This window comes from Chenopodium album, chromosome 23 (genome assembly GCF_948465745.1).
Source record: "Chenopodium album chromosome 23, dcCheAlbu1.1, whole genome shotgun sequence".
NCBI lineage: Eukaryota > Viridiplantae > Streptophyta > Magnoliopsida > Caryophyllales > Amaranthaceae > Chenopodium > Chenopodium album.
In genome coordinates this window covers 6194249-6217004 of record NC_137856.1, presented here as the reverse complement: position 1 = coordinate 6217004, position 22756 = coordinate 6194249, and the positions used below count along the sequence as shown (strand labels likewise).

Sequence of the window (22756 nt, the reverse complement as noted above, 5' to 3'; positions counted from 1 at the left end):
ATGTTTAGTCTTTAATTTCACAAACATTAGTAAAAGTGAGTCATATAAATAGTACAAAAAGTAAAAAATATTTAACTTATTTAAATACGAAAGTAGTACGAATTAAAAGAATATTTAGCATTCAATAAAAAATGTGATGAATTAGATACACGTGATGAATTAGATGATATTGTGTAATTATCACTGATACAACCTTATGAAATTGCACTTTTTCTTTGGTAAACTCTAACAGAAAAACAAATAACTTTGATAGCCTTTTTAATTATACTTTTAAATTAATTAATCTCACTCAGGATATAGATTAGTTTTTAATGTTGATTAACTACATACAAATGAGTAGTGTTTTTAAAAGTTAAAAAATAATTAGTAAAAATTACAATTACATTAAATACGCTTAGAGTACTAAAATTTTAGCTAACATATAAAATAAAAACGAAAAAAAAAAAAAAACTATCTCGGTTAATTTTTAATTGCATCAAAGAGGTATTATTTGTGAGACATAAAAAAAAAATATTTTGTTTTAACTAAAAGATAACAGAGGAAGTAATTTGATTAACATCTACAAGGACTATATAAATAGTCAATATAAGGTTGGTAATTAAAGCAAGCCTATCTCTACCCTCTTCAATCTTAAAATCTCTAGCAATATTAAACAACAAAACAATGGAAGCCTTACCAAAAATTTCATTGCTAGTCTACTGTATCTTCTTCTTTCTCAAATCTTCACAATCTACTACACATTGCAATCCAAATGACCTAAAAGTCCTCTTACAAATCAAGAACTACTTCCACAATGGACCAACCTTCTCAGAATGGAACCCCAAAACAGATTGCTGTAACTGGAATGATATTAGTTGCAACGACGATGCTAACCCGGGCCGTGTTACGTCTCTCACCGTTGCCTACGGAAGTGACGTTATCGGCCACATCCCACCAATGGTTGGTGATCTTCCATACCTCATGTCACTTCGGTTCTTTCAGTTGCCTAACTTAACTGGTCCGATTCCTAAAGCCATCACTAAGCTCACTAAGCTTGAAGTACTTGATCTGAGCTCGAATAAGCTCACCGGGCCTATTCCGGATTTCTTGAGCCAGATTAAGAGCCTTCAGCTTGTTGATTTATCTGATAATCGCTTTACTGGCAAAATTCCTTCCTCTTTGTCTACCCTCCCGAACTTATTTGAGCTCGATATCTTCAGGTATGTGTTTATGCACACATCCAGTTGTAATGTCAATGCTAATTTTTTTTTTATTTATTTTTTATTTTTTATTTTTTTTCTCTAAAAAAAAAACCATTCATTTTGGTGAATATGGTTGGCAATGTATGCATCTTATTATTATTAGGAAAATTTGTGAGGAAGGACCTTATAAGCTATTTAGACTAAAGTTGTGAGAAAGGACCTTATAAGTTATGTGAGGTTGTGAAGAAGGATTTTGGTTGGTTTTCCGGCTAGTAAACGTGTGACTATGTCATTGACATACTATCATGTACCTAACACATGAAACTTAAAAAAAAAACCTTTGTACTTTCTTCCCTACATTTTCCTCCATTTCTAACTATTCCGTGCTAGGCACATTAGGGGAAACATTGGGAAAAAAGTAATTATGGGTCTATTTACAATATCACATCCTTTCTCACAACTTTTGTCTTAAAAAGTCCTTTTTCACAAAGTCGTTCTCTTAAAAGGTTCTTTTTCATAAATTGCCCTTATAATTATCAATTTATTAAAATTTAGTCATTGTTTTTATTAGTTTACATCTACAATATATAAAAGTCACTACTCACAAAAGACAATGATGTAAACACGAGCTTCAAGTTTTTTACCACAGCTATAACATTATTAACTACGTTACTATTTAAAAGTACATAACTTTCTTAATATGTAAAATATTTGTTTACAAATTTAAATTACATTATATTAATCATTTAATTCATTTTATAATACATTCACTGATTCATAAATTAATGTAACAATATTTGCAGAAACAAACTTATTGGTACAATTCCAAAGAGCTTCGGATCATTCAAGAGTGCTCTAACTCTCCAAGTATGGGGCAACAAATTATCAGGGACCATCCCACGGTCGTTAGGCCACGCAAATTTGACAACCTTAGACGTGTCCGATAACAAATTCACAGGGGATGTATCGTTTCTATTCGCAAGAGATAAACCTTTAGACACTATCGTACTAAGGAATAATAAGTTCAAGTTTGATTTTGCAAATGTGGACTTGCCCCAAGGATTGAAGGGCATTGACATGACTCACAACAAGATATATGGTTCACTTCCGAAACGACTTGGCCAGTTGCCCTTACAGTTCATTGATGTGAGCTACAACAAGTTGTGTGGCCGGATCCCTACTGGCCGTCGATTGAAGCAGTTTGACCCTTCTCGTTTCTCCCACAACAAGTGCCTTTGTGGTGCTCCGTTACCTCCTTGCAAGTAATTCACGTGATACGGATATGAGGTGATTTGTATTGGAAAATAAAATTACGAGACTTAAGCTTGTAACAAGCTATCGTTTGGAAGTTGGCTAAAGCCTTTTTTGTTTTTTTTTTTTTTTTTTTTTAAAAAAAAAAAATATTAGATCGAATGAGTTCTAAATTGTATGTGTCGTTAGCCGTGTAATTGCAAAATATGCCCAAGAAGATTGAGGATAAGATAAGATTGGGACCTGTTCACATTGACTGAACTAAGCTGAACTGAACTGATTGGAGCTGAACTGAACAGAATAGAGCTGAAATAAATATTTTATAAGAGAAGGAAATTAGGAATCGAACTGAACTGAATTGAACTGATTGGAGCTGAACTGAACTGAACTGATTGAAGCTGAACTGAATTGAATAGAGCTGAAATGAATATTTCATGAGAGAAGGAAATTAGAAACTAAATTAAATTGAATTGAACTGAAATTGAATAGAGCTTGTTCACGTAATATGCAGGTTTACAATTTTATGATAACTAATGTTGAAGATAAATTAGCTACATGATTTTGTATGGCCCAATGCAAGTTATATATACAGCACCTACAAGGATCAAATACAAAACAATCAACCAAATCTTTTATACTTATATAATTTAAGAGTTGTTTTTTCAACTTTCATTCACAGCACTCTTAATTCCTATCCTTGCAATTCTAGCTGTTCTATTTTTTTTTTAATTACCAATAACCATCCTATTTACTCATAACTACTCATATCACTCAATTAAAATCTAGCCCTTTTATTTTATTTTATTGGTTTTATAAAAAAAAAACCAAATAACCACCCTTTTTACTCATAATTGCCCATATCACTCAATTTAAAAAAAAATAACCAATAACCACTCTTTAATAATTTCTACTTCTAATTTATTTTTTTTCCTTAAACATCCATACTACATGTATGTGCATGAGCACGGGTACACTCTACAAAACCACTATTTTGACAAAAATAAAATCAACAATATGTAATCTACAAACCAAAGGAACACATCAGCCCTTATTTAGTGTTTCGTTTGAAATAAGCCCACAATTCACTAAATTGTTCAGCCCTTAAAAATCGGCCCAAAACTCACTAAAAGGCTACCACAACGGCTACATTCCTCTCCCCTGTTTATTTCATCTGCTCTTAATTCCTCTGTTTCTCCGCATAAACCCTCTGCTATTTCTTCTTCTTTTCCTCCAAAACTAAATCACAAAGTAATAAAATTAAAGCTTTTTCAAGGTGTTTCGAATTCTTTCAGTCATTCAACACAATAAAATGGTGATTGGTGCGTACATCCCTCTTTCAGATTATAGATTTTAGTTTTTTATTTATTTATTTATTTTTTTTAAAGTATTTTATTTATTTATATTTCAATATTTACTGATTTTTTTAACTGTAATTGCGGATCAAGAACAAACGATTCTAACATTTCATTAAATTGGCAGATTCATAATAACAATTTTACTTTTTTTATCAAAAGAAATTTCTCTTTCGAATTCCCTAGTTTCTCCAGAATCCTCCCCCAACCTTTTTTTTTTGTTTTTGTTTTTGTTTTTTTTTTTAAATTTTATTATTATTTTTTTTATTTTTATTTTTTTATTAATACATTTATTTCTAATTTCAATGGTCAGGAATTAGAATGATGACTATGTTAGAACCCGTGCAATCACATGGTTTATATAAATAAGAATATGCACCTTGTACAAAATATCTGTATTTTGAAAATTTTAGATTTTTATCAAAATTATGATATAATACCTGTTCAACTTTGCCTAATATATATATATATATATATATATATATATATATATATATATATATATATATATATATTGAGCTATTATATTTAATAGATTTTGAAATTTGAATAATAGAAGCTTCTATATAACAAATACAGCCTATCAATTTATCCTTAAAAATTGAAATAATTTTAAGTTGTACACTAATAAATAGACTCAAACATTAAAAGATGATTTGGTTATCATTATGCCCACTACTTTTGTTTTCAAATCTTATAAACATATGCTTCAAATTTTATCAATGTTTATAATTTTATTTTATTTATTTATTTATTTTGTTTTTTTTAACCACTTTACAAGAGTTTTTATTTTGAAGAAACAATTTTTCTATTATTTGGTTATCTTAGGATTATTTAAAGTTTTATTATTGGCTGTTTAAATTTAAATTACCAAAGGCAAAATGGTATAAATACCACCCTAAACCCTAACTCTAAACCCTAAACCTAAACTGTAACCCTAAACCCTCGTTAAACAATAAACCCTATACCCTATAGCCTAAACCCTCGTTAAACACTAAACCCTAAAACCTAACCCTAACTCTAAATCTTAAAGCCTAAAATCTAAATCGAACAGAAGCCTTAAGCTCTAACCCTATACAAACCTTTAATTTAATTCCTAATTAAAAATTACACAGGTTTTCTAGCTAGCTATCATAGAAAATGTGTCATTATTTGCCCGGCTTTTAATTGTAAACTTAAACCCTAAACCTAAAACCCTAATTGCTAACCATAACCCTAATATAATTTTTTATATCTGGCTGGCACTACACCGTGTGACCGAGGTTACTAGCAGGGTGTTACTTGTTTTATCAGGGGTTACTTGTAAGGGTTACCTATTATGGGTTTACTTGTAGGGGCCACACCATAGCCCTAACACAATTTTTTTTTTTTTTTTTTGAACGGGTAGGAGTTACTTGTTTGGTTAGGGGTTACTTGTTTGATTAGATTTACTTATTCAACAATTATTTGTTTAGGGGTTATCGTTTGGTCAGAGATAAATTATAAAAGTTACTTATTCAAGGGTTACTCGTTCGGTCAGGGGTTACTCTTACACTGAAAACGAGCTAACTGACTGAGTAAATTAAATAACCCCTACAAGTAACCCCCTAAATAAGTAACCCCTACAATTAACCCATACAAGTAATAACCTTTGAGTAAGTGTCCTCTACAAGTAATTTCTGAATAAGTAACTCATCAAGTAACCCCTAAATGAATAACCCCAACAACGGCTAGCCCGTGCCACACAGAAAAGTTGTTGTAACCCTAATCATTAAACCTTAAACCCTAATCTTAAACCTTAATCCTAAACCCTAACTCTTAACCCTTAACCTAAACCTTAAACCCTAATCCTAAATCCTAAGCACTAAACACTAAGCCTACCCTAACCCTGACAATAATCTTATATCGTGACCTTAAACTCTAATAATCCCCTAAATCTTTGAAAATCTTAGCCAAAAACTTTACTTCTTGCAACACTCCAGTTTCGCGCTGTCAATCTTATATATAATTTAAGAGTTGCTTTTCCATCTGTAATTCACAATACTCCAAATTCAACCTTGCAAATCTAGCCCTTCTATTTTTTTTTTTAAATAACCAACAACCACCCTTTAAATCATAACTACTCATATCATGAATTAAAATCAACGCTTCTCACTTTTTTTTTTTTTTAATAATTTAAAAAAAAAAAACCAATAACCACTTTTTTTACTCATGACTACTAATATTGCTCGTTTAAAAATAAAAAAAATGAAAAAATAAAAATAAAAAAACCAATAACCACCCTTTAATAACTTTCCCTTTTAATTCCCCCCCCCCTTAATCTTACATCCTAGAATAATACATGTATCCCTAGCATGAGCATCATACACTCTAGTGACTAATTTAAACTGGAGATATGCAATATTCATCACACACACACACAATGCAATATTCACACCACCCACACATTCACAAAAAAAAAAAAAAAAAAAAAAAAAAAAAAAAAAAAAAAAAAAAAAAACTTTAAGTTAAATACTAATTGAGGCAAATTTTATAAGATCCCACATGTTTCAAACACGAAAACTCATGGATATAAATCGTTAGTGCTGTCAAATTTCAAACCGAAACCGTTTAACTGCCCGAAACTAGAGGTGATCATTTGCGGGCTTGGACGGGTAGCGGGCCGGACCTATGCTTATTTTTTTGTCCAACGGGCTTTATGTAGCAAACCCGAACCCTATTATGCGGGCTTGATACTTTGTCCATGCCCGCTTGTTAAACGGGCCGGGCTTGCCCGCTGACTAACGGGCCTTAATTTTTGTTTTATTTTTTTATAACACTAACTAATCTTTTTATTATTTACTTGTTCTAAAATTATTTTGGTATAGTTGTCTTATAATTTTTTGTTCACAAATGGTAATAGAAATTAAAAATTAGGTTGAAATTATGGCATATGTTATAAATATATGTAAGATAAAACTTATTTAATAAGTGTTAATGATAAAATATAAAATTTAAAATGAATAATTGTTACTAATAAAAGCTTATAGTTCAATATAGTCTCTTTGGATTTATTTTCAAAAATACACAAAAGTATGTCATAACTAACTAACTAAATAAAATTATTAAAATAAGAATGTTATTATTATTATTATTATTATTATATATTAATAAACGGGCCGGGCGGGCTAGCCCGCAATACATATTTCTTGTCCATACCCGCCCATTTATGTTAACGGGCCGGGCCTAGCCCGCGCAAATATCCAATTTTTTTCAAAAAGGTTGTCCAAGCCCGCCATTTTTGCAGGCCGGGTTGGGCGGGCTTAGCGGGCCGTCCCGCCCATGAACAGCTCTACCCGAAACTAACCGACCCAAATGAGAACTGAACCGATTAAAAACCGTTTTTTTTAAAATCGAAAACCGACCTGAACCATATGTGAATGAACCCGAAACCGAACCGATCCGAATAACGTTATACCGTATAAGAACCGAAACCGTTAATGAACCGAACCAGTTTTAAACCGAACTGAAATCAAACCGAACCAGAAAAGAACCGAACTGTTTCTAACCCGAAATCGCTTTCAACCTGTAATCGTTTGAAACAGAATAAAAACCGTTTACACTGAACCGTTAACACCCCGTGACCCGTTTGCACCGAAATGTATATAAACCAAACCACTTGCAATCCAAATCGTTTTATGAACCAAACTGCTTATAAACGAATCGGCTACAAACTAGTAAGATCAGTATGTCTAAACTTGAAATAGCACATGCAAAATGGCCGTTTTGCGACGGAAATAATTCGTCGCAAAATGGCAAAATTCCGTCGCAAAGTGACTTTGCGACGGATTTCCGTCACAGGCATGGCGTCGCTCGAACTTTCGTAGCAAACAGTCCTTTTGTGACGGAATATCCGTCGCAAAACGAATTGCGACGGATTTTGCGACGGAAAGGTAGTTGTAGCTGAAAACAACATTTGCGACGAAAATTCCGTAGCAAGAGGAATCATTTTGCGACGGAATATTCCGTCACAAATTTTGCGACGGAATGTATTTCCGTCGCAAAATGGATTCTTTTGCGACGGAATAGTCCGTCACAAATTTTGCGACGGAATTTAATTCCGTCGCAAAATGAAGTTTTTTGCGACGGATTATTTTCCGTCGCAAAATACTCCATTTTGCGACGGAATTTCCGTCGCAAAGTTATTGTAATTTTAATTTTTTTTTTTTTTTGTATTTTGTTTTTTTTTCCTGGAACCTGTATTCCTGCAATCCTGTTTAATTTTTTTGTATTTTGTTTTGTTTTCCTGGAACCTGTATTCATGCAATCCTGTTTAATAAAATACGTGCATTTAAAATAATTTCAGTCAAAAAGTCCACGCCCTAACATAATTCAAATATATACAACACGTAGCCGTAACTACCAAGTACGGTACATGATATAATTTTTAAAACTACAATGTCATCCATATACAAAAATCGAAAAATGACACCTAACTAAACACAAGCTGGCTGTCCTTGGCCTGCACCACCACCACCACCACCACCCGGGTCGTTACTGGGGTCTCGAATCTGAGGCTGAATCGTAGAACAAGTGAAAGGAGTGGTCAATCCTGTAAATCTACTGGCTAACTCCTCTAAGAACTCCTTGTTCTTCCTCTCGATTTCAGCCATCCGTTCTGCCACTCGAGCCTCCACTCGAGCATCGAGCTGTTCCGCCACACGGCTATCGATCTGGCTCTCAATTGCTTCCACCCTCTCATTCAACTCCTTGTGGAAGTTTTCCTGCATTTGAGTTATGACCGACGGTACGTATTGGCTGGAAGAACCCGATCCTCGTCCCCTAGATGTGCCGTAGTACAAGTCAGCACCAACACCAAGACCTCTAACACGACCCTTCTTATTACGACCACCAGCCGCCTCAAAGAAAATTTCATTTTCAGACAGTTGGGAACCCTGGGTTCTTGATTCCTCCTGTCTGTGTTGGTACGCCTCCTGTAACAAACAAAGGATATACAATGCAGAAATAAAAATAAAGAATGAGAACCAATAGTTTGAGGCTTGATATAGTTCATAAGTGGCAATATAGGTTCACTAGGTCCTAAAACTAGGAAAATTGGGTGAAAATGGGGCGTTTTTGGTTCTAACTTGTCTATTTCTCACATTTGTTATCTAATGAACCTATTTTTGACCTTAATACACCTAACTAACATAGTTACTTGAGTTTGAGGCTTGAAATTGTTTATAAGTGGCAATATAGGTTCACTAGGTCCTAAAACTAGAAAAAATGGGCGAAAATGGGGCGTTTTTGGTTCTAACTTGCCTATTTCTCACATTTGTTATCAAATGAGCTTATTTTTGACCATAATACACCTAAATAACATAGTTACTTGAGTTCGAGGCTTGAAATAGTTCATAAGTGGCAATATAGGTTCACTAGGTCCTAAAACTAGGAAAATTGGGTGAAAATGGGGCGTTTTTGGTTCTAACTTGCCTATTTCTCACATTTGTTATCTAATGAACCTATTTTTGACCTTAATACACCTAACTAACATAGTTACTTGAGTTTGAGGCTTGAAATTGTTCATAAGTGGCAATATAGGAAACAAGTGGCTTGAAAATGGGCGAAAACTAGTTATTACCGCAATTTCCTTCGCTCTTTTGTTCGCAGGAACCTTCCCTTTCCCGGGCACCTCCTTGAAGTGTGTATGCAAGAAGAGATCAGGTGCTGATGGAAGCTTCCCTTGATTCTTTGCCGCCTTGCAATGTGAACAAGTGAACAGTATTATTAGATACAAATGTAATTAAGCACATATAAATACGTACATTCAATTTTTTATACAACAACTTACCAGCTTTTTTGCATGTTGTACCGCAAAGATGGAACCTTGAAAATGGGTCGGTTCTATTTCATTATCCATAGAGCCAGATCGTCGGTTCAATCTGTTCTGTGCTGACCTCTTCTTGTAAACGTCATCCACTTGGGGAATATCCATCATCATCTTGTGGATGTCTTTTGAGATCCAGTCTGGCTTTAAACTAATCTAACATATATTTTAAACTAATCTAACATATATTTTAAACTAAACTAACATACATTATAAACTAACTAACATATATTTTAAACTAAAATAACATACATTATAAACTAATCTAACATATATTTTAAACTAAACTAACATACATTAAACTAATTCTAACATTGCAATATATCTTAAAAATTAAACTAATTCTAACATTGCAATATAAATTAAACTACACTACACTAAACACAAGTAATTAAATAATAAAATTTAGTTACAAATTAAATTAAAAAACATAATTAGAAAAAGTTAGGGTTTACATTAAAATTAAATTGAAAACAAAAACAAAGGGGGATAGTGGAATACTCACCGGGATTTGAGGGTGTTGTGGCGGAAATCCGGCTGCCGGAAGGAGGGTGGTGTGGTGGCTGCACACCGCCGGCGAACGGAGGGGCGTGAGTGGGCTTGAACGGAGGGGGTGGCGTGGGTGGGCGTGAGTGCGCGTGAGTGGGAGTGAACGGAGGGGGTGGGCGTTAGTAGGTGTGAGTGGCCGGATTCCGGTCGTTCCGGTGGCGACAGCGGCGGTGAAGTGGCCGGATTTTCTTTCTCTCTCTACGCTTTCCTCTATCTCTCTCTACGCTTTCCTCTTTCTGTTCTTCGTTTTCTTTTTCTCTCTCCTTCAGCGAAACTTCAGTTTTTTTTAAAAAAATTTAAAAACTTTTTGCGACGGAATTTCCGTCGCAGAATCCGTCGCAAAATGTTTTTTTTTATATATTTTTTTTAATATTGTTTTGCGACGATTATTTCCGTCGCAAACAAACTTTTGCGAGGGAATAAATTCCGTCGCAAACTTTGCGACGGAATTTCCGTCGCAAAAGTTTGTTTCCGTCGCAAAGTTGCGACGGAATTTATTCCCTCGCAAATTAACCCTTTTTGCGACGGAATTGTAGTCCGTTGCAAGGTTTCCGTCGCAAAATGACCTATTTCTTGTAGTGATGATATGTATTTATAAAATTAATGAGAATTTGTATATAATATGATGCCTAAATATGAAATGATGAAGTATCAACTTAATATAAAACTTGTTAACCAACAAAAGGTTAGCAAGTATTGTCAAATTTCAAACCAAAACCATTTAACTGCCCGAATCCAAATGACTCGATAAACAATCGATTTTTTGAAACCGAAAATCGACTCAAACCGTAATTTAGTAAACTTGAAATGGAACCGATCCGAATAACATTGAACCGTAGAAGAATTGAACCGGTTATAAAATGAACCAAACCAGTTATAACCTGAACCGAAAAGAACTGAACTAGTTATAAACTGAACCGAAAAAGAACCGAACTGTTTCTAACCTAAAACCGTTTCTAACCCGAAACTGTCTGAACCAGGATAAAAACCCGTTTACACCGAACAGTTTACAAACCCCAACCTGTCTGCACCGAACCGTTTACTATCCGGAATGTTTACTACCCGGACTGTTTACTACCCGAACCGAATTAAAACCGCTCAAGAATAAACCGAAACTGAATCGAACCGATAACAATTTAAACCGAGAAACCGACCCGCGAGGCACTTAAACTGATTTCAAATTGACCTGATCTAATACCGTATCGATTTCAAACCGAACCGAACTGAACCTGTAGTGTCAAACCGTTTTGACAGTACTATAAATCGCACTTCTTACAATCTTAGCCAATAGTAAGGGCATGTTCACATTTGTTGAACTAAACTGAACTAATTGGAATTGAATTGAACTAAACTTAATTGAGTTGAAATAAATATTTTATGAGAGAAGGAAATTAGGAGCTGGACTGAACTAAACTGATTGGAGCTAAATTGAATTGAATTGAATTGATGGAGCTGAACTGAACTGAATTGATTGGAGTTGAACTGAACATGTCCTAACTTATGTTCTATATATGCAGAAAATATTAATGGTTTTTTTTAAGGAAAAAATTAATAGACCTTTAAGTAAAAAATAACTAAAGATAAAAAATTATGGAGCATGGAAAGAGAAATAACCTCAACAATTCCAAGAGAGTAATTCTTTTTAAATGGGAGAAAATCATCTGTCCCATATTTTGTGTCCCATTGGTGTTCCACTAAATATGATTGGTTCTTAAAATATTTATTTGCCTGTTAAAATTTGAGAAGTGGGACCTTGTAATTATTACAACCAATAATATTAAGTGAAACACAAGTCTATACTAATATATTAAAAGGCGTTCCTAAGAACGTCCACGTGTCACATAAGCTCTCCTCACTACGCCATGTCACCTACTCAACTATTCATTACGCCACGTGGCTCTCAACTATTCATTACGCCACCTGGCTCTCCTTCCATTTGTTTTTCATTCCATGACATGGACTCATCATAATAATAATAATAATAAAAGTTCTCCACAAGAATTGAACCCACAACCTCTAATTCTATAACTAAGTATCTTACCACTAAGCTAGGCAATTTTTTATGCAATCATTCGAATACAAAATATTAATATGTAACAAATGACAATATGAACAACAAATTTAATTACAAGAAAATTAAATAATACATTACAATGTATATTAATGTTCACTTCCATGTAATAATCCGGGGCATCGCCTGGGCCCAAAAACTAGTGGAACATTAAAAATGGAATACTCTTTCTTACTAACATTATTTTTTAAATAGCCTGGACCACACACTAATTTTACATTTGAAAAAATGATGAACTAGGGAGAAAATATGTGAAAATTACACTATTGTGGAATTTAGTGTTGATGCCTTTTGACCTTTTTAACTACCATTTCAGTAGCATTGTTATGTAAATTTTTTTTTTTTTTTGAAGAGACATTGTTATGTAAAATTTTAATTAATAGACATTAATTTGATGGTTTTTCTTATATCAATTTTATTAATGATGATTTTTTTTTTCTATAAAAGATAAGATACAATGATATATAGGTTCGTCGTTTCGCAAGATCAAAACCTAATCTATCAAGAACTAAAGAATGAGAAGATTTGTTTATATATTGTTGGTCAACTAGTAAAAAAAATGTAGTAATACGAATGATAAAGGTTAAGATAGAAAATTTCAAATCCTTGAATTGAGATGGTAAGTAATCTATCAATTTAAGTCCTTGACTACATTATTTTAAATTTCATTTGATGTGCTTGCTATCAAATTTAATTTTTGGATAATTTGTAAATTACCATCCAAAGAGGGGACCTGTTTTGAAATTACCACCCATTAAAAATTTTATTTTAAATTACCACCCATTAAATCAAAAAAGTTTTCATATTATCACCTTTTTTGAAATTCCGGTGGAATCTCCGTTTGAGAGCCCCACCATATTAACTTCCCTCCTTTTTTTTTCTTCTTACCCCTCGACCTAACCTTCTGACTTTGTATTAAGCTCAAAAAGAGAGCTTCCCTCATCAAATCCTTCCCTCATCAGGAATCTTTTTCCCTCTTTCTTCCATTAATTTTCTGTCTAATATCCAACAACCCATAAAAACCCTAACTTATCCTTTTTCTGCAAATTGAATTGATTATTGTACTTACATGTACTGTTGACGCTGATAAATTGCGAAAATTCAGCAGATATTGGCGAAAAACCCCCAATCAGCAGAAATCAACGATTGTTCAACAAAATTGGACACCATCAGGTTGAATTAGCAGAAATTTAATAGATTCCCCCAATTTATTTCAGACAGGTAGCCTAATTGCAAAAAACCCCCAATTTAATTGCCCTAGGAACCCTAATTTCCTAAATTGACGAAAAACCCAAAATTATGAAGTAGTGGATTCATACCTTAGATGCAAATTGAGAGTCTGAACTTCACTGGATAAATTCTTCACACAATAACTGCTGAAATTTGAGAAATTTTGGCTGAAATTGGGGCAAAAATTGTGAATAGAAGTTGGAGACTTCAAAAAAAAAAATCGGGGAGGAAAACGGACAGAAAAGGCAATGTAGCCATTATTTGTCATTGGGTAGGGACTCCAAACGGAGATTCCACCGGAATTCCAAAAAAGGTGGTAATCTGAAAACTTTTTTAATTTTATGGGTGGTAATTTAAAATAAAATTTTTAACGGGTGGTAATTTCAAAACAGCTTCCCTTTTTGGGTGGTAATTTACAAATTAACCTTAATTTTTTAAAATGTTTTAAAATATACTCTCTCTGTCCCTTTATTTTTACCTCATTTGACTTTCCGTGGTTTTCAATACACGTGTTAAAATGGTTATATATATCTTCATTTTCATAAGCGTAAAAATTATAAAAAGTTTATATTAATTAACTTTACAATGAGATGAGCCAAACAAATCATACATGACTATATTTCCTTTTAAAGAACAACGGGAATTTATGGTCAATATTTTAAAAATTTAACCCACATTTCGACAATGGAGCAAAAAAATAGGGACCGAGGGAGTAATTAGCTTATCATTTAATCTACTTATCAATAACTTTATACTAAAAGAGAATTTAGAGTGACACATGTCGTCTCTAAGTTGAAAATTTTCCCTCCATTTAATTATTTCTTTTTTTGCTACATTTTCATTAATTTATTTGTGACTGAAAATATTGGCCTTCCATTTTAAAAATTATATTTCCAAGTACACTTAAATATGATAATTTGATATGAGTAGTATATTTATAAATTTAATTTTTTTTTTTGTAAATTATTATTATTAAATTAACATTAATAAATATCGTGCGTTGTACGGGACTTAAACTAGTTTTTAACTAATGGCAAACTTAACCAAGTCCTCAAAACACAAGCCCCCAACCCCCCCCCCCCCCCCCCCCCCCACCCCCACCCTTCTAGTTGTTCTTTTCTGCTTTATTAGTCAAACCACGACAACAAATTAAGCATACAAAAAGTTTGTGCTTTCAAACATGACACCCCTCCCCCCACCAAAAAAAACAAAAAACAAAAAAATTATTGATTTATTAATGCAACTATCTATGAACGTAATCAACATATTATTGTTTCAATCTACGCTACTTGCACTAGGTAGTTGCACATTTTCTCAATTTTTATCATTGCTTGGCTAGCTTATATTTATCCTATGCAATTGAATTGGCCTCAAAACAAGTCACATCCTTCAATCAAAAACCATGAATTATACCCTACTAAAAACCTCATGTCTCTGTTTTTTTATTTTTCTTTTCCTCTCCTCATGTAAATCCTTACAATCCCCTTCAATATGTCACCCAAATGATCAAAAAGTCCTACTACAAATCAAGAATCACTTCCACAACGCCTCTTGTTTCGCAACATGGATGCCTAATACCGACTGCTGTTCTTGGTCCGGTATCGAATGTGACGACGACAATGATGCTAACCCAGGCCGTGTTACTGTCTTCAGAATCGGAGCAGGCGCTGTCAACTGCATATCAGGCCAAATCCCGCCGATGTTAGGTGATCTGCCCTTTCTTAGGAAGTTGACTATCAACTTTCAAGAAAACTTGACTGGCTCAATTCCCTTAAGTTTGAGCAAGCTCACTAGGCTTGAGTGCCTTCATCTTTGCTGCAACAACCTCACCGGGCCGATCCCCGATTTCTGGGGGCCGGAGTTCAAGAGTTTGCATCTACTTGGTCTCCATCTAAATTACTTTACTGGGACTATTCCATCATCCTTGTCGCTCCTCCCAAATATCACTAGGCTTGCACTGTTCAGGTTAGTATGTATGTTAACTACTTAAATTAAATTCTTATAACTTTTATGGAAATTTTAAATTGGTTTCGATGTTTGTTTTAAAAAATACTAATTTGTAAGACATGTATTTGATAATCTAAAAAGTTATATAATGTGCAATCTTTAAATCAATTTACTGATATATAAGTTAAAAGTGTTGAGTAACTTGTGAGAAATGATTTCAATTTAGGAGTCACTAGCACAAGTGGATGCTGGCTTACTATAATGGAGTAGTGGTCCATGTTATTGGTATTGTGTTTCCGTATTTCTTTGTGATATATTTTTTCTTAGTATATGAATAATTGAATATGACTCTTTATATTTCCCTCAAAAAAAAAAAAAAAAAAAAAAAATGACTCTTTATATTGATATTTTTTTTTTAATTTTTTTTTATTTTATTTTTGTAAAGCAAGTTAAATGACCCTAACTTTTCAATACAATTGTTTAAATAAAAGTAGCTTTAACGGATAGAAGGAGCCTTAAAGTAGTTAACCATATTGTATATACGAGGTATCAAATAGTCATTTTGGTTCGAATAAAAAAAATAAAATAAATAAAAAAGTCATTTGGTTTGACGAAAATAAATAAATGGATCAATAATTCATATAATTGGGCCAAGTTATGGCCCTTATGGCCTTATGGGCTTGGGCGTTCTAATTCTTTGGTTTTGTTACACTTAACAATTTTTTCTAAGACACATAACCCACATATTATGTACATACCCCCTCTCACATATTGCACTTAATCATATGAGTAGTAGAGTACTAGTGTTGCTACTTATTGCTAACCTTTGCTTCAAATTATATTCGCACTTTTGCAGCAACTTGCTAACTGGGACAATTCCAGAGAGCTTTGGTTCATTCAAGACTAATCTTTCTCTAACATTATTGAACAACAAATTATCTGGTACTATCCCTAGATCGTTGGGCCAAGTGAATTTCACAATCATAGATTTGTCCTACAACCAATTTAGTGGTGATGCATCATTTTTGTTTGCTAAAGATAAACCTCTTCAAAGAATCTCACTAAGACAAAACAAGTTCAAGTTTGACTTCACCAATGTAGACTTGCCCAAGGGATTAAGGTCTCTTGACATAGCTGACAATGAGATCTATGGATCATTTCCGAAACAACCCCGGCTGTTGCATCCGAAGTTTATCGACGTGAGTAACAACAATATGTGCGGCCGCCTCCCTACTAGCCGACGGTTGATACGGTTTGACAATTCTGATTTGGTCCGCAATATTGAATGTCTTGGTGATATTTTGTTACCCCCTTCCAAGATGTTAATGTGTGATAAGAAACAAATTCTAGAGTTTTAACAAAGTCTAACTATATGTTAATTGGCTGACTTCAATGGTTCTTATGACTCTAGAATGAATGGTACGGTTATGTATTTTTGGAAGAGGCTAAAATCCTTGTACGTTTTCCACAATAATACGTTTTGTCTTGATTTCTGTAATATTACTCCTTCAATTTCATATATTTTTTTCAATATGAACAGGCCCTAAATGAATTTGATATACAGTTTATGTGAATAAGAAAATTAAAAAGGTTGCTCATAAATTGTCTAATTGCCTTTAGTGCAATTCTAGAAGGAGAATTTGGTAAAATTGTATCACTAATTTGATTTACATGAATGATTAGTTTATTCATTGGAAAGTTTCTCCCCCCCAAAACAAATGCTTACCATGACACTCTAATGACTTAACTAACTTCAAAATAGCTAGGCTAACATATCATCCGCCTGTTTTACTGAGTATCACCCAAGTGAAGTTTGCTATATGTTGTAAATAAACTATTAAAAGGTATTATTTTTTTTTTTTTTTTTTTTTTCTCATTTGAAGTACCTATTTTAACTTATTTTGGTGCTAAAGAGGAGCTAACAAGTCAATAATTATGAAACGAACAGAGCAATAAAATAAGGGTGTCGTTATTTATTACCCAAATTACCATTATACTTATAGCTTATAATAATACATTTTTACATCTACCATTAAAATTCCACCCATTTTTTTATATTAAAACAAAAACTTCTTACCAAATATATTGTTACTCTGAATTAAGCCTATTTATTTTCTCATTCATTGAAAGATAGACCTATCATAATACTAGGAATGATCACACTCTTGCCCTTTAATTCCCTTCTTTGTTGTTGATTCATACATAATCCCTTAGCCTATATATTATTATTTAATACAATAATACACCTTAGGTAACATTATTTCCCTCCTACACCAAAATGCAGGCCTCCAAGATCACCCTACAACTTTACTTAACATTCTTCCTTTACACCATCCTTACTACCTCTTCTCTCGCCTCTAAACCCCTATGCAACGCGAATGATAAGGCCGCGCTCTTGGAATTCAGCCGATATTACTTTGGCAATGCTTCTCATTACTGGGGGTCCGGTGACACCGATTGTTGCAAGGATTGGGAAGGTGTCAAGTGTGATCCATCCACTCATCGAGTTATCGAGCTTTCCCTTTTGAAAGGTGAGCTTTCGGGCCATATATCATCTGCCATTGGTAACCTACCTTACCTTAAAACTCTTCACATCAGAAAACAACCTAACATTATAGGCAATATCCCAATGGAAATTACAAACCTCTTAAACATCAAATATCTCCGGTTAGATTGGAATAATTTATCCGGTCCGATTCCCTCGTATTTGAGCCAACTTAAGAAGCTTAAATTCTTAGACCTATCTTTTAACAAGTTTTCGGGTTCTATCCCAGCAGGGCTTGCTCTACTACCCAACCTATACGCGTTACACTTGGACCGGAACCAACTCTCCGGTCCAATCCCGGACAGTTTCATCTCTTTTGAAAATAGTAACATTTCTATATACTTATCACACAATAATTTGTCCGGCCCAATCCCATACTCGTTCGGGCAAGCATTTATGTTAGATTTTTCGCGTAACCAACTAACTGGTGATCTTTCATTCATGTTTAAGTCCAACAATATATCGCGAATTAACTTAGCAAGGAATTTGTTAGAGTTCAATATGAGTAAGTTGGAGTTTGGTTCGGGTTTTACTAGTATTAATTTGAATCATAACAAGATATATGGTAGCATTCCTCCTAAGTTGGCAGAATTGCCTCATTTATCATTCTTGAACGTGAGTTACAACCATTTGTGCGGTCAGATTCCTACTGGAGAGGCGTTCGCTAAGTTTGATCGGTCCTCTTTTATTCACAACCATTGTCTTTGTGGTGTCCCCTTGGCTCCTTGCAAGTAATTATTGCGCAATTCAATGGTGCTACCGCGAGTTAATTATGGCACGGTCGTGCAAGGACTTAACAAGTGTATTGTAAGATGTAGCATAACTTTGTAATGGTTTAGTTGTTGAAGCTTGATGGCCTATCAAACAAACCTAGAAAGCTTTTCTTAATAATATATGTGTATTTTCCAATTTGTAGCATCATACGGAATGGATTGATAAATGGTGTGATTTGGTTTGTGTTTCTCCTATAAGATGTCATTCTTGTTTATTTATTGACTACCTAAAGAAAGTACAAAATGTTTTTAGGATTTAATATATATTAGGATTCCTATATATTATTATATTGCATGCCAAAAATTGTGGATGACATTGAATATGAATTTTTTATAATTCTAATTATGTCTCCTCAATTGGCATGAAATATGATCGAATATTAACATCGATCAGCATCATAACTTTTGACACATTACTATATTTTTGAATGGAATAGGGAGGGTGATTCATTAAATAATAATCGTCATTCGGTACTTACAATCATTCTCTGAGAGATCTAAATTCTCAATATAAGAATTAAACACCCCTAAACTAATGACATCGCTTCTGAACTGCTCCTGGATAATTTTAGATGTCTTTGCATCATTCTTGACGGACCTCCATTGATGTATAGTCGCAAAAGTGATAAAACTTGATTGGTCATTAAGATCTGCAAAATGCAAATTTGCAAGACGAATCTTCTAAATTTGCACCCCTAAACCAACATATCCGCAATTCCACAAATTTGCCAAACGAATCTTCCAAATCTGTATCCCTGCAGTCCTGCACACACTAAAAACAAACAAACAAACAAAACTAAACCCTACATGGAGGGACTGACTAAACCCTACATGAAGGGATTGATTATAATCACCATATCGATGGTGATCTTTATTGATTAAAGACATTAACATAAAGAAGAATTTGGGGCTTACCATCACATATTACTATATTTATATTACATACATTATATAAAAAGAAAAAATTGTCAAAAACTACCTAATGATACCCAGATTTTGTGAGCATATATAGGATAAAAAATGTTATAAAAAAACTAACTGATAATAGGTAAAATATTGTAAAATACTTGTCACTGAATTTCCATAATTGCCCTAATTTTTCAGTGTTGACTGAATCTTGATTATTAGTGTTTAATCTGTCTTCTTCTTTTTAAAAAAAATTTCTACTATCATCATTAATACTACCTTCGTTTCATTGTCATCATAGCAATATGTTTGAGACAACGTCAAGGTTTCCAGCAATGACAAGCTTTTTAAGAAGTAATGAGTGAACTCATCCAACTCAACTAAGCAAAATGTGAAGCCTTGTGAAGATACAAGGTTAGGTTTCCAACATTAATCATTTGGAAATTCAATGACAAGTAATCCCAAAAATAATCCCAAAACACTACTCCTTCCGTCCCTAAATTACATTCATCCTTTCTATTTTTGGTATTCCAAAATTACATTCCTCATTTCTATTTTTGGTAAGTTTTTTTAGTAAATCAACTCTCTTTTTTTGTTTTATATTTAATGCTTTCTCACTCATGCTTACCTAATCTCACTCATAATCCTTAAGCCAAATTACAATGAATATGATTGGTTAAAAATTTTCAATTAGGAGCATGTGATTGGTCCTTTTTTTTTTTTGCAAAGGATTGATGACATGTCATGAGTAACAACTAATCTATCTTTGTACTTCCCATTGCATTATCTAATTATTGTTATTTGTCTTATTCTTCCCTTCTTAATTCCCGTGTAAATTTCCAAAGAGAAATGTGATTTAGGGACGGAGGGAGTATCTCTTAGTACTCCATAAATTTCAATTGAAACCGTGATCCACACTCTCTTTGAGTGTACTGCTACGAAGAGCATTTGGGCAGTCAGCAACTTTCCCACTCTGATTTCCTAAGCCCCTGCTTCTGATTTTATTGACAGACTCCTTTGGTTAGCCTCCCAAGCCAGCAACGATGAATTCAGAAAGATGGTCACGCTTGCTTGGGCTTCGTGGTGGTGTCGAAACATGGTGATCTTTGAAAATGCAACTATATGCCCAATTGCCTGGTTAGTGTTGCGTCTAATTTGCTGAAATCTGTCTCTGAGTATAGTGAGTATGCAAAAAATTTGTTTATGGGGCAGAGCTTTCCGAGACAGCAATCGGCTAGTTCTTGGTCGAGGCCTTGTAGTGGTATGGTGAAGATAAATTGTGATGCTTATGTAGGAAGCGTGAGTGCGTGACAGGCTTGGGGGTGGGAATTAGGGACGATTTGGGCAACTTACTGGTGGCTGCTGTGCGTCATGAGAGGGCTGGTTGGTCGTCTGATTGTGCTGAAGCAGCGGCTTGCCACTATGGGTTACAGTTGGCTGCAACAACTCGGTTATTTTGGAGAATGATTCTGCCATGGTCGTGGATGGGTGAAGAAAAATGCTGCCTCTTTCACTCCCTTTTCTCTACTTTTGGATGATATTTGTGTTCCTTCTCATAATTTTGTTGCTTTTTCGATTTTAAATGTAAAACGTGCAGGTAATACCTTAGCCCATAGCGTAGCTAGGTGGAACTCTAAAGGTCGTAACGAACGTGTTTCCGTAGGTCCTTTTCCTCAAAGCCTCTTAACTATAAATTGAAGTACATACGGTTCAGCTAAACATTAGGAAGTAGGACTTCCTTTTTTCATGGAACAACCAAAAAAGTGATACTAGTAATAAGATACTTTGATTAATGTTATTTTGGGCCCTTCAGGTTTTGGGCCTAGGCTGGCGCACCCCAGGCCTACTCTCGAGGGCCGGGCTTGACAAATACTAACGAAAACGTGATAATTTAATAAGATACTTTGATTAAGTAATGCATGACCTACTACTCTAACCATAAAACTAATATCTTGCCACTAATATACGACCACTACTTACGCACTGATCTAAAGCAACACACACCAAACATGGCAATATAGCATATAGTTTCGAAATTAATTATTAAAGCATTTATTTTATCTTGTAAGCTTTAGATTTCTCTCTTTCATAATCTTCTTCAGCAACTATACCATTATCGGCCACCCACCAAAGCAAATTAGATAAAACTCTGTCCTTTTCATGCGTCCATTTTCTTAGAAGCATCGATCAATTGTTGGACTGAGAGTTTATGAGGGGGAGGAGGATAATTTTGAGCAGCCTTAATCATCATCCGGCTTTCCATACCCGCAACTATTGCCATACATTCACATCTACCTGTGCTTACATGCAAACAACAAATAATGGACTAATATCAGTCTTAAAATTTCACACGCCCTATGCAAAACATTGTATAAAGGCTCCTTTACATGGTATAAATATTTAATTGATCTGAATTGTTAAAATATGCAATATTATCTTGTAAATGTAAAATAAATATATAATGAATACAAGAAAAAGAAATATATTGTCTACCGGTAACAATTAGTTCCGTAACAAACTATTTCACATTCATTAGCAAATAAGCAGTTTTAAATGACAATATTCTGTATATTAATTGTGAATATATATTATTGACACTTTATGTGTCATTTCGCCTAGGGCCCATAAAATATCAGGGCTGGCACTGACAATAAAGACACATGACTTTCTTTAGAATATATTTTGCTGCTAAAAATAGATTAGAAATCACATTCTAGATTATTTAAAGATGATGAATATATCAATGACCAACCATTAATTATAAGCACTTTTACTGTTTTCAGACATGACATACTTTAGTCATTATAGATTTTTATCATCCAATTTAAAGTTAATTTGAATGTACCATATACGTGAATGAACTGAGATACAAGTTTGGAATAATTAGTTTCAAGTATCAAAGTTGTCTAGCATTTATATAAGTATGTTCAAATTAAAACAAAATTTAAAAAAAATTATATTTTAATTATTTATAAATTAACAAATTACATGAAATTCATAGGATTTTTATTATTTAATGGATGAGGAGTAGGAGGGAGGACGAAATTCATGCTAGGTTGTGAGGGAATGTCTTCTAACTCTTGCAGAATCAATTGATAGTATTTTC

General features: G+C 33.7%; 3 protein-coding genes across 3 annotated transcripts; all 3 read left to right on the top strand.

Annotated features, from left to right (window-relative positions):
* Window positions 1-614: 614 nt before the first annotated feature.
* On the top strand, window positions 615-2693 carry LOC145608861 (polygalacturonase inhibitor-like). The gene is made up of 2 exons (XM_081664456.1): window positions 615-1199; window positions 1985-2693. The coding sequence occupies exons 1-2, from the start codon at window positions 664-666 to the stop codon at window positions 2445-2447; spliced, it is 999 nt and encodes a 332-aa protein (XP_081520582.1). The 5' UTR covers window positions 615-663; the 3' UTR covers window positions 2448-2693.
* Window positions 2694-14816: 12123 nt separating this feature from the next.
* Window positions 14817-16948, top strand: LOC145609075 (polygalacturonase inhibitor-like). The gene is made up of 2 exons (XM_081664642.1): window positions 14817-15444; window positions 16283-16948. Exons 1-2 carry the CDS (start codon window positions 14882-14884, stop codon window positions 16782-16784), a joined length of 1065 nt encoding a protein of 354 aa, XP_081520768.1. The 5' UTR covers window positions 14817-14881; the 3' UTR covers window positions 16785-16948.
* Window positions 16949-17704: 756 nt separating this feature from the next.
* On the top strand, window positions 17705-21348 carry LOC145606924 (polygalacturonase inhibitor-like). The gene is made up of 4 exons (XM_081662748.1): window positions 17705-18702; window positions 20662-20787; window positions 20945-21138; window positions 21248-21348. Exons 1-4 carry the CDS (start codon window positions 17705-17707, stop codon window positions 21346-21348), a joined length of 1419 nt encoding a protein of 472 aa, XP_081518874.1.
* Window positions 21349-22756: the final 1408 nt, after the last annotated feature.